Here is a 13,151-nt window from a genome sequence, read left to right on the forward strand (position 1 = left end):
ATGGTGAAGACCCTTCCTGCCTTCCAGACAAGACATATGGATCCATAGAGTAACCATTAAAAACGCATACATACATTTATACGTAGAGATATAGTTATTATATAGAGAATATCTGATGTAAATATTTTATACATAGTTCCATATTCATTTACATGCAAAATTTTTCTCAATACTTAAACGAAAATAGAGTAGTAGAATTAGCACTGTGAAGGTGCTTTTAAACTATTTTCATGTAAGAAAGACATAACTGTGCTGAAAAACTCAGTCTGTTGATAGAATTGCATTTATATGAAGTATAACAATAAATCAGTGAGATTAAAATGTTTCTATACCAGAAGCATTCCTGTTACAATGCCTGCGTTTAGAGAAATGAGAGCTGCAAGGGGGAATGATCTATCCAAACGCAAGTCTTCTGTCATCATTCTGCTACTGCTTTTTCTGGCCTTGCTGCTTTTAGTGCATAAATTCACTAGTCCTCCTGGTGTTATGTATGGCTGTATACATCCCTTTGGAACTTGAGGGGGGGGGTTTATTGTTGGTTTGCTTGGTTTATGTCTAACAGTTCAAAATTAATTTTAAACTTATATGGCTTTACAACCATGTGAAAATATTAGCTAAACACAAGCTTAAAATATCTCATTCAATTACATCTATTTAATGATGTCATAATCCTTTATGGCTGACATCATGTTGTAAAGTCACAGAGCACTAACTCTACTGCCTCTTGAAAAAACAGGATCGAAACAACAATACATGATTATATATTGGAGACCAACAGTGAAATATTTCTGGTGCCAAGACCAGTATCTTGCCTATGATATTCTGATTGTATGAAAGCTAAATATTTCTTACTTCATTAAAGATACTACACGTTTTAAAAGGTCTGTATAAACTAAATCAAACAGATTTAAGGCTTCCATTTTGAATGCTAGATTTGGTTTTAAATAACAAGTAAATATTTGTAATAATCTACTAGGTGTGAAACTGGCTTTGAGAGCAAGAAGAAAGTAAAAGGCTTTCAAAATAGAATCAGAAATGGTGCATCACTTCTTTTCACTCCATGGAAACTCAATAGCACTAGTTTCACCAGCTTCAGTAACACTACTGGAAGCTCAACAGTTTCCACTCAGTAACTGTACTTCCATATTAACTAAAAAAGAATAAAACATTCAGGTAGTCCTATGCAGCCTTCAGCTTTTTCTATACTTCTTTCCTCCCTGACTTTCCCCATCCTTCAAACTGTTACACATGAAGTGAACATGTCTTCTAAACAGAAATACCACAGCAATTACAGCATGCTATTCCCCCACCCTTTGCTTGAGAAACTTAAAATATTCCTGTCAGCACACGTAGAAGAGGGAAATGATGGCATCATGTGATGATACAATATACAGCTGGTAAAATTATAAATACCTCAGAGAAAAACAAACAAATGGAACAAGGTTATTTTAAAAACTATTCTGTGCTTTCTTCTGCAAGCCTTATTTATTCTGTGCACAGAGAAATCCCAAAAGGCGTTGTCTCTAACTGTAACTTTATTGCAGTGATAATTCTGTAATGGATGTGAGGACAGACTCACTGAGTCTGCTGTGCTGGAAAAGTTTATCTGACAGTTTTTCTTTTACCTGAGACATACCAAACCTTCTTGCAAAGCCTCTGGCAAGTCATGACTTGATGCAGAAAGAAAAGCTTCAAAGGAATTTGAATCCACCATGAAAGCAGGGACAGGTAATTCACTGCAATAGTTGGATGATTCACGAAACAGATCTCTAGCTAGATTCAGATTACACTTGGGCAAGTTACACAATCTAAAAATCTTTATTATCTCCCTAAAATAAATACGAGAATGACCATTTGTCTATGAAGAAAAAACCGAAATGTTATCACTTATATTCTTCAGAAAGCTGCTTATAAAAATCCTCTTTTCTCAGAGATCACCTGTGACAGCTCTAACAAAAGGAAAATTCAACCATTCACATTTAAAATAAGGGGGTTGATTTAGGAGGTAGGAAATGGCAAAACCTAAACTACAATAGGATTTCCACACTCCCACTGACATTACTGACACAAGGTCACTGAGATAATGAATTTTCAAGATACAAGCAGAGAATAGGCAATTATGTGGTATTTAAGATGTGCTAATTGTAACATGCATGTTGGGAGAGATATCTAATCTCATACTTCAGAGCTCATGTCAGTCTCAGATTCATGTCAGCAAGGCCAAGATCTACGGTGGGAGAACAGACATGGCTACTACATGACACTGCGACGTTTGCCTGCTGCAGGATTCACACGCTCTCTGGGCTGTTACTAACGGAGAAGACTTGACTTTCTGTCTGATTCATCTGAGCAGCTCCAGCAGTGAGTCAAACCTGCCACCAACAGTCTGTGTAAGTTTGGCCATATCAGTTCTCGGTATCTCTCTCTCCACCCAGCTCCTGTAGATCTTATCCATGGAGACCAAGATCTCTGAGTCAAGGGTTCCACTACACATTTGTACAGGACTGATCACAAGGCAGCTGGGATTTCAGCTAGCTGTCACAGTGTTACTGTCATAGAAGTAATAAAATTTTAAAATAATTTGAGAATACAGTAAGAATCCATTAGGGATGTGAGAAGACACATTCTGGCATTTTAAAGGCAGAGAATTTCAAGGTAGCAGCTTGGATCTTCCAATCTCCATATTATAAAAAAAAAAAAAAGTTTAGAATATTCTCATTTGCTCCTTTTCAAAGCCAAGTAGGTGCTGGACAGCTGTAATAATTACAGTCATGGTTTTGGCTCCTAAAGATCTCTGCTTTTGCCTCAGGAAACTCAGGATATCAGGTTAAAAATAGCACCTTGGTTACAAAACACCACTTGAGCAAAGAGAATTTATGAAGAAAACGGAAACAACGTTGATACACAGAGAACACATCTGCACTGCACAACTGCAGTCAGAATAGATTTAATGGTAACAGGAGCATGAAGGCAGAATTAAGTTTCAGGTACCTGGCAATTTCAGTGTATCTGTCCACACTGTCCCACCCAAGAGCCTGTTACTGAGCTATTTCTCAAGTGAACAAAACAAGGAAGTGACTTAGGGAACAAAAGAAGGAAGACTAGAAGATATTTTTAAACAAATAAAGGGAAATTAAAAGGAAAATAATATAGCAGATGAAGAATTCATCTCAGAGGATGCATGACATGATACAAAGTTATTTTTCTTTTTTGCATTGGACAGAAATTTAAGTAGTTTTGCTAGCTGTGGACCAGTAAATTATGTCACTAATTATCAGCAGTCACACAATATCTGCTCTGGACTCAGGGACGACCACCAGACACCACAGCAAGTCCAGTCCCCAATCTCTAGGCCAAGCATAGCTAACAACATAGTCTTAGGGCTGCAATAAATGAGGACAGCCAAAGGTGGTCAGCTAAAGATGACTCATGTCCCGTTATGTCCCTTGCCACACTCCACAGATTAACAGTTGATGATCAAGCTCCTGGGCTGTTCTAATGGCAACCAAGGCCTCCCCATGATCCTTGGGAAGGCAGCTAAACCATCTTCACAACTGCCACTCAAGATCTGAGCCCAATAGTCCCTTTTTTAAATCATGTAGATTTTATTTACATACCAGGTCTACAACATTCAGATGGATAGTACTAGCTTATCCCATCATACTGCAGCATATGCATGCTTTCATAGTATAATGGTGATGCCAAGACTTTTCTGTTGAACACAATTAAATTAAACTGTTTCTGTACAACGATAGATAGAGGCAGGCAACAATTTCAACCTTTTGGCCCTAGAGACAGTGGAGAAACCACATAGTCCATGTCAGGCTCTGTGATAAACAAGACTTTGTAGTCTCTTTTTATAATATAATGGAAAGCCTCATTATTGTGCACACATGCACTTGCAGGTCCAGATCCTGTACTACTGGATGCAGAGTACCGGACTCTTTCATAAACACTCAGCTCAGGCAAGAGAAAAAAACACAGTAGTCACAAACAAAAAATACACAGGAATGTGATTTTAGAGTTTTGTCCTGTTCGCTAAACAGAAAGTATCATTAGCATGTAGGAGCCAAAAGTCTTGACCTCAGTGTACAGTAACACTCTTGCATTTGTTTCAGAAATATGGACAGTGTACCTTGGGTACAGATACAGCCATCTTTTTCTGACCCAGCAAACAAGAACAGACATATCACATCATTCAGCAGCCTCAGCACCAGGCTCCTCTGAGTCCCGGGCCCTGAGAGAAGTCACACCTCCCACTGCTCTCTGCCTTCCCCCCTGTAGGCACAACAGTGAAGTGGCAGATCACAGTCCCCCCCAGGCCATGGTACGCCCAAGGGGAAGTGCTTTTACACGGGGCTGCTGAGGCAGATGGTGCCAGGAGAGAGCAGGACACTGGGACCAAGCTGATGTCACAAATAACACAATTCCCAGCAGCAATCTGTAGGTCTTGCTTTATGTTTCTTTTAATAGGTATTTACCTATGTTTTGGTCATTAGTACTAAAATGGGTGTAACAGTCTAACAGAAACTCAAAAGACCTAAATGTGAATCTCTGCACAGCTGCAGGCTGTGTCAACCTGAGCAATGTTTCCGAAGAGACACCTAGCCAGCATAAATGAAACAACAAGCTGAGTCCAGAACCTGAAGCAGAATAGCTTAATCTCTGAACCTCAATCTCTGCACAGCCTATAAATCATTTGTTCAAAGACTGTAGTACTCAATCTGCTCTTTCCACTGAAGCTGTGCCATTATGCAGAGATAACAAGTGTCAACAGAAATGTTTTTCAGAGAGAAAAATCAAAATTCTCTAGCTTAGCAATAAGAGAACTTGCAGAGGGCACAGAAGTCACAGTTAGCAGCCTCTGCTCCCGAATCATTTTTTAATGTTTTGTTGAAGACTTTCATGTGAACTACAGAAACTGTCTAGATTGAAGGAACAGAATCCAGGTCAATTCCTTCCCAACTACAGAGCTACCATTCACTCTCACTTTGTAGCCAAATAAAGTTTTTCTTGTTTCTGGCCCAAAAGACTCACTCTCAAAAAAAAAAAAAAAAAGGCAACTGACATGCTATTCCCATTGTATAAACCTGAAGAATTAATAGAGCAATCTAGCTGACAGAAAAAAGCCACAAAAAAACCCCAAAACAAAACCAAAACTTATCCTGAAAAAAACCCCCACCTTAAATCATGAAAGGAATCATCTGACCTCCAGATGCCTTAACAAGGCCAGACCACCACTCCTTCGTTTTTGCCATTGCATCCTAACCATAGGAAAATACATCCTTGGTGGAAGAACCACCAAGGAAGAATACAGTTAGAACTAAAGATATTAAAAGCACAAAAAAGTTAACTTTAATAATAGTAATAATAAGCAAGTTGTAGTCAACATAATCAATATCATTAAGTCTTCAGTAGATGGTCCTCGAAACACCTGCACCTCCAGCAATGTTTGAAAATTTATAGCAATTTAAGTCTTCTAGCTGAAATCACTTTATTAAGGTTTTCTTTAGTGCACCCATTCCTAAGCATGGAAGAACATGAAAGTTAAATTCAAATTAATCTGCACTGACATGCAGCAATCTAGAATAACTTGAGAAGTCACAGCCTAAAGAGAAAAAATAATGGGATTAATCCTGCATGTCTTACATATCCAAGTAGCTCCTTCTCTTGCAATTAGTTACGTGGGGACAGCAGGTCTCTCTGTAGAGAGAGCCCCTCTGTAGTGGAGCAAGAGCTGTGTTCCCAGGGCTACCGTGTACTGCCGAGTTGTTTCTCCGTAGAATAAATACACTGCAGTCAGTGATAAACATGCCTAATTGCTTTTGAGCTTGAGAGAAAGAAACTGTGGGGATTTAACAAAATTGATCCCTCCCAAAAGGAAAGCACCACAAGAGTAAGAGACATGGTGGGGTGGCCATGTGAACCCTAGCAAGCCTGACTTTACGGAGCCCAGGTAGCTAACCAGGCTGCAAAGGACAGCTATCAAACCAATGTTTATATACTACATTCTTCCCCACCTTTGAGATCAAGAAATAAACAAACATGGAATTTACTTACCCAAACCTTTAGACTGCTAAAATTAAAAATCTGGGTTGACCTACTTCCCATACTCAAAATATGTAATGGCCAAAAGCCGATCGATCCACCCCAACACCTGTCCAAGACACAAGGAATGAACCACACACTGGCCATCTCTCCCTCGCCCATCGGACCACACGGTGATTAGATATCCAGCGATGGGACAGCTAACATCAGCTGAAGTAAATCCACAGAGCAAATCATACTAAGCAGCAGGTTGAGATATAACACATCCATCTCCTCTCCTACCAATTTCCCAAAGTAAGTCCACACAGTGCTTGACATTCCATTTATGACAACAGATGCAGCAGCTTGAAAAGATGAGGGACCAAAGTCTAGTACAACACAGATGTCTTATTTAAGATCAATGTATGATTACTAAGAACTCAACTGGTCCAGAAATGAACTGTGTGTTTACAACTTTAACTTAGATCTACTCTATGTATTGACTGCAAGTAATTCATTAATTCTGTTTAGGTCCCAAGGGCGGGGCAAGTGAGGAAGCAAGTTCATTTCATAGACTTCACAGTCCATAACCTTTTCAAATACTGCTGGAACACAAACATCATCTGATTAAACCTAGGAAAACTGAAAAATATTAAAATGACATTGCATAAGACAACAAACAGGACCGCATACATGAGGTGGTTTAAATGGTATCAGCTTAACCATGGCACAGCTTTTCCATAAAAAGGTTCAACTCATTACCTATGACGGCCTACAGCTAGGCTGCAGAAAACAATAAATTGCTCTCTTGCTAGTGTTTTTCCTCTTGTCATTGTTAAAAACCAAGCATCAGATTAAGAGCAGCCTGCCTGCTCAAACAATCTTCCAACTGTACACACAACTCAGGGCAGAGCCAGTGCATGATGCATTATTAAGATGTACGATGTGTTGTGATCTGTCTGAAGCATGCTTGTATTGATTTTAATAAAATGAGAGTATTTGGGGTTTTCTGAACCAGTATGTTCCTTGTGAACTCAACAGAACATGCTGTTTTCAGATTAAACTGCAAAAAACATTTCAAATTCTGGGTTGGAACCACAGATATTTTATTTAACATGAATTCATTAGCCTTAGCCCTTTAAAGTATACTTTCTGGTAAGAAAGCTCATTAGTGCTATATTATACATGTGCCACACACCTTTATTAGACATAAAGGACTGCATTTTGCACAAGACTATCCATCCAGTCCTTTCCTCAGTTTCTTTCACACACAGAAAACACACACACAATCTCAGAAAACACACCATCTTGCTTGCAAACTCAAAAAGGAAGAGGAAAATAAAAGTTTCTCTCAGTGGGTTGCCTGCTAGCATAAAACATATGCCTCCTACAAAGGATTTGGGGTGGGGCAGGAGGAGAACCTTTTAGTACTAGCCAGGTTGTACTCGGACGTAATCAACACCACGATCACCACAACACACTGCCATAGAAAAGCATGCACCTCATCATCGCTGGAAGAAGGTGAAGTGACTTGACCAAAACCATCTTGTAAACTGTGGCAGGCCACAAGCCAAGAATCTATAATTCCCAAGCCTAAGCTTAAATTCCAGCATCATGCTTCCACTCCGCAAAATACTTCTTCCTGGAGTCCATATTGCCCAACTAGACTGCAACGCTGCCAATCCTGCCCCACACTGCCCACCACCGAAGTCAGCACACAGATGCGTGACTCGCACAGCACGCCCACAGGCGACACGACAGAAATGAACTGAACGAGGAGAGAAGGAAGCAGAGAAGCACCACACAGGCAGAGCAGGCACACATGCTCTCACTCCATTTTCAGCACCCAGAAAATGCATGCAGAGAAATGATTATCCTACAACATTTGCAGAAGTGTGAACACAGAGCACTGTAAGATGTGCAATATGGCAGGTACATATCTGTGCATTAAAACTTTTCCATTCTTGGCCAACACCAATACCAATATTTCCCTTCCCATACTGTTCTGTCCAAACACGAGGCATGCACACTTTCATACTCTCTGAACTTCTCTTAGCTGCAAATCTCTTTTCAGTCTGATATCTATCTTGCTGTGAAAACATCTTTTTAAAAATACAAACTTTTAAAAGTGTTTTATATGAAGGCATCTCTTACTCCTCCTCATTTCCAGGACACTTGATAAAATATTACAAGACTGAAATTTATATGCTAAAGAAATTCACAGATGGAATCCAATTAAACAATTCAATCAGAAAACAAATTAAAATGAAATATTAGCGTAACCCCATGTGTAAACTGTGGCAGTTAAAGCTCTCTGGCATTTGCAGGATATCCTACAGGATGCAGTTCTATTACCCCTGCTAATTTCATGCCTGTTCAGCACTGCAGAACATCTGAGCTACTGACGCCTCTCTCCCAACATAAAAAAAGTGGTCCAAGGAAAAGTTTAATAGCAAACTACAGATAACCCTCACGGCCTTATCCAGAACCATTACAGCAGCTGGTTTACCCAATTTATGGCAACGAATCTCAAACTTGTAATTTCTTAAAGCTGACCTTCAAGCTCATTCCAAACCCAGTCAAGTTTGGGATATTCCTTCTAATGACTTCAGTGAGTTTTGCACCACGACCCAGAATTCAGAGCATCTCATAGTGCTGAACAAAATCTGATTAAAATAACATCTTATTCTGCAATCTCTGCCACAGGAATTCCTTGTGAACTCCAGTTACTATGATTTGGCAAGTAAACGCACAGAAAATCCACTTAGGGATAATGCACCGTGGTTTTTTATTTATTTATTCATCTTAACAAGTAAGTGGTTTCAGTGAGGTATGAGAACTTTGTAAACTTCATTTTTTTCCTCTAAATTTATTTTAGTATTTATTACCAGACCATTCACTTTATTTTTAGAAGACTCTCTTCAACTTCCATACAAATGTTACTTACAAAAAATATCTTCTGGTTCAGTTTATGCATAGTTACAAAAAGTCACAAAAAAGTTTATACTCTAATCTACGCTATACCTCCCTGATGTAAGTATATCTTTCTCTACTATTCTGAGAAGACCCACTGACCAAAGGAACATGCCAATATTTTCCTTGAAAAAAAATAAGAGTATCCAAGCTTCACAGCAAAAAAACTGATGGAGTTCTGCTCCAACCTCATCTGAGAAGTCAATTAATGTCATTTATCTCTTAACAGAGCCTTTTGAAAAACCCCTGCCTTCATACATACTTCCACAGTGCACTCCGCTGGCACACAGACAAGAATCTATTTCCTTTTTAAAACCCATTTTGGGAATCAAGAAAAACTTAAGGATGGCATAAGAAAACTTAAAACTTGCAGGAGCTGCTATAACTCATCCTCCAGAAAAAAAAAAAAAGTAGTATTTTACTAATTTACACAAGATGACAAGAATATCTGAGAAATGAAGGTATGGTGATGATGTGTGTCTGCTCCACCTTTCTTCATATTCCCAGAAGCCAGTTGGCCAAAGCTGCCTAGAAGCAAGCAAGATTATTTTTTGCACTGTTGATAGCTATCCTTTACCAGACAGTTTGCTCACCCTTTTCAGATTTAGGGGAGACTCCAATTGGGATTTGGACATTCAGCAGAGGTTATGCAGAAGCAGACAAGGGTGGTCCCTCTAGGTTTTGTAAGAGCTCTCACCTACCCCAGCCCTCAGGCTCCTTACTATCCAACCCACTTATCAGACTGAGGGAATGACTGTATGATGCCATGCAGATGATGAAAATATAAAGGAATACACTCAAGATCACCCAGCAAAGCAAAGTCATGTAAAATCCCAAACTCCCAGGAAATAATCGTATTCTCCCCCACTACTTGCCCACTTAAACCTTTCTCCCAGAGCTCCCATTAAAAGGAGATCAAATTAAAAAGGCATTACAGAAATGGGAGATTGCCCCAGTTATAATCCCAAGTGTACCCCAGCACTACAGCAGCACCAAGTGAAAACCCTGAGCACACCCGGACACACACAGACTCTCGGCACGGATTAGCAGACTCAGGCTTACAGGGGGAGGAGAACAAAAATTCCCCTCGCAACAACCCATTTTGGAACAGAGAAATAACACACACCAAACAATGCCGATAACATCAGCACGGGAAGAGGCTCCCCTGCCCTTCGCGACGAGCCCTCCCCGAGGAGCCCCGACTTCAGGAAGCCACAGCCAGCTGAGGTCGGGTTTATTCCAGCACCAGGCCGAGCCCCGGCCGGCGGGGCCGCCGCCGCTGCCCGGGCCGAGCCGCCCCGGAGCCCCCGCCCGCCGGCCCCGGCCCGGGGAGGGCTTCCCGCAGCCGGCGGCCCCGGCTCGCCACCCGGCGCGGAGGCTGCCCCAGGAGGAGGGAGGGCAGGGCCGTCCCTCCGTCCCCCCCGCCGCTGCTCTGGGCGGGCACCGCCGGGGGCTCCCGCAGGCAGCGCAACCCCCGCGCAGCCGCTGGCTCCGCCGGGCCGAGGAACGGCTCTCCCCGATCGCGACAGAAATGTCAGAGGCGCACACGACAACCGCGGCGGGAGGGTATGGAGACTGCACACGGCAGGCGGCGGGGTGGGGTGGGGTGGGGGGGAGGCAAGCGGGAGGTAAGGTGGTACCTTGGATGTGCTGCTTGATGACATTTTCCAAATGGTCCAGCCTTTCTATAATCCTTAAAGTGTCCCCTTTGTCTTCCTCTAACTTTTTTTCTGAGATCGGCTCCTGCACTTTCACATAAACACTGGCAATGTAGTTGGTGACCCAGCCCACGTACAGCAGGCAGACGATGTTAGTCATTCCACTCAAAATCACGCAAGTGGACACTAAAGTTTTGGTTTTCCTGGTGCACACCATCCTGAGATCCCTCCATATAGCTCCAAAAATCCTGTGATCCAGAAAACAAAAATAGACTGCGATGAAAATAAATCCTTTCCCCGCGTTCCGCGATACGGAGAGCACTCAGAAGTCAGTAAATTTCCATGCAAAAAGTTCTCTAATCCACAGAATAAAAAAAGATATTTGTCGCCTACCTAGAAGGAGAGGTGGGGGTGGGGAGGGCTGATAATTGGAATCCTGGATTTTAGTACATTAAAATAGCTGAAACTTTGCGCTAGCAGTGCCGACAGCAGACGGCGAGGCGTGCCGGCCGCCCGGCCGCCCGCTGCTCTCAGGCTCCGGCTCCTGCCACCGGCATCAAGGACGCGAGCAGCCGAGCGCCCAAGTGTTGCAAACTTTGTTCCCCCCGACGCCGCTCCCCATCGCAACCGGCCACAGCTCCGGAGTCAGAGCCGGGAGCAGCCTGCCGGGGAGCGGGGCTCGCTCGGCCGCGGATTGACAGCCCCCTCCTCCAATACCGAGCCTGCTCTGGCACGGAGGTTGCTGCCATCACCGTATGGCCGACGGGGACCCGCGCGGGGCGGGGTTACCGCGGGGCCCACCTGCTCCTCGCGCGCGCACACAGAGGCGCGCACACGCGCGGACACAGAGGCGCGCACACGCGCGGACACAGAGGCGCGCACACGCGCGGACACAGAGGCGCGCACACGCGCGGACACAGAGGCGCGCACACGCGCGGACACAGAGGCGCGCACACGCGCGGACACAGAGGCGCGCACACGCGCGGACACAGAGGCGCGCACACAGAGGCGCGCTGTGGCCCCGCCGCCGGCCGTGCCCCGCCGCCTCCCGGCCATCCCCGTCGCTGGCTGCAGAGAACGCCCGGCCCGGGTGGGAAGCGGCGGCCGCCAGCTCCCGGTCGCTGCGAGGTGAGCGCTCGGCTGGGCAGAGCAGCCCGCGCCCTCCCGAGACGCGCTCCCACGGCAAGCCGTCCCTTCGCCTGGCGGGGCGAAACCGGAGACGTGCCTTTGGCTCATCGGAGCTGCCGGTTCCACAGCTCCGGGTACCCAGCGACCAGCCGCTGTTCCCAGGCGTCTGTCTGTCGGCGGGTTCGTGCCCTCCCCACCGGGGCTGTATTAGCAATAGCAATTGTTGCTCGCGTCCACGCCGGCAAGCCCCAGTAGCCATGCAGCGCCTCCCCCGCTTCCCCAGGAATCCGCTACACCGGAGTACACCCGGTCCAGAACGAGCTTCAGTATCAGAGACAGTACCAGTAACTCCCAGTTTAGTTCAGCATATCCACGCTGCTTTCCTCCCTTCAGCTCACGTTTTACAGACACTACTGGAAACACACTAAAAAGGCAAATCCCTCTCAATATGAAATCACAGCGATTGTGAGAGAAGGCACACAATAGGTCAATTTCTGCCACTCCTATTAGATAGGGATTTCTATACTAAATGAAAACACTTTCTTTTGGTAGTCTCATGACAGAAATGTAACATTAGCATGAGCAGTATTAGGAACAATAAAACACCTGTTAATTAACATCCCAAAAATATTTTAAGTACTTATTATGCAGTGAAAGCAAGTAGTAACAAATGCTGTGGATCCTACTGCAGCCCGTAGTCACCCTCCACAACTGACCATTACACTGGGGTTATCCTGCCGGTGCAGAAAGCACAGCAGACACCAGGACCGACTACTCTGAAGCATACACGTGTGAGCATTCAAACCTTGCCATATCCTGAGTGTACATTTCACTGTCTTAATAGAAGTAGATGCTTTGACTTAGGGTTTGAAGTTGTTGTTTTAAAATTAACTATAAGCAAGACTCAGTAGTCAAGAGAGCAGGCAGGCAAGTGTCCTGCCCAAAGGCAGAATGACTTCTTCCTTTCCATCAGCTGGTACTCCATAGAAACTGTAAAAATTAAGGATACTCCCAACACCTACAAAACCAGCACCAGTAGAAGCTGCAGTAAGTTCTGCAAATGAAGCTGCCACCTCAGTATTCTAAGTCTCTCTGAAAACTAACTGAAATTTCTGCCAAATGATAAGGACTTCCCCAGTGAGAACACTAAGGGAGGCTAGCACAGGAGAACTCCTTTGGAAAGCAGAAAAAGTAACACAAGGTGTTTGACTAGGAAAAAGTATACATTTACATTTTTAGGAAAATAGTAACGCAGGAAAGTTTGCTAAACAGACCAGTCAATGAACAATTTCAAGCTTTGTAAAAGACAAACTACTGACAGAATATACTAGTATAGCTCCATCACATAATGCGCTTATCTTGCAT

The 13,151-nt window shown here is 43.6% G+C and overlaps 1 protein-coding gene across 2 annotated transcripts in view; it reads right to left on the minus strand.

Moving 5' to 3' along the window:
- The window catches only part of GALNT18 (polypeptide N-acetylgalactosaminyltransferase 18), a 308,217-nt gene that overhangs the window by 200,910 nt on the left and 94,156 nt on the right, over positions 1-13,151 (minus strand). For both annotated transcript variants that reach the window (XM_074918427.1, XM_074918426.1), the window contains exon 6: positions 10,641-10,906. In XM_074918427.1, the coding sequence (XP_074774528.1) occupies positions 10,641-10,906 (266 nt within the window). The remainder of the gene's footprint in view (positions 1-10,640; positions 10,907-13,151) is intronic.

Source organism: Athene noctua, chromosome 14, assembly GCF_965140245.1.
Source record: "Athene noctua chromosome 14, bAthNoc1.hap1.1, whole genome shotgun sequence".
In the NCBI taxonomy this organism is placed as follows: Eukaryota; Metazoa; Chordata; class Aves; order Strigiformes; family Strigidae; genus Athene; species Athene noctua.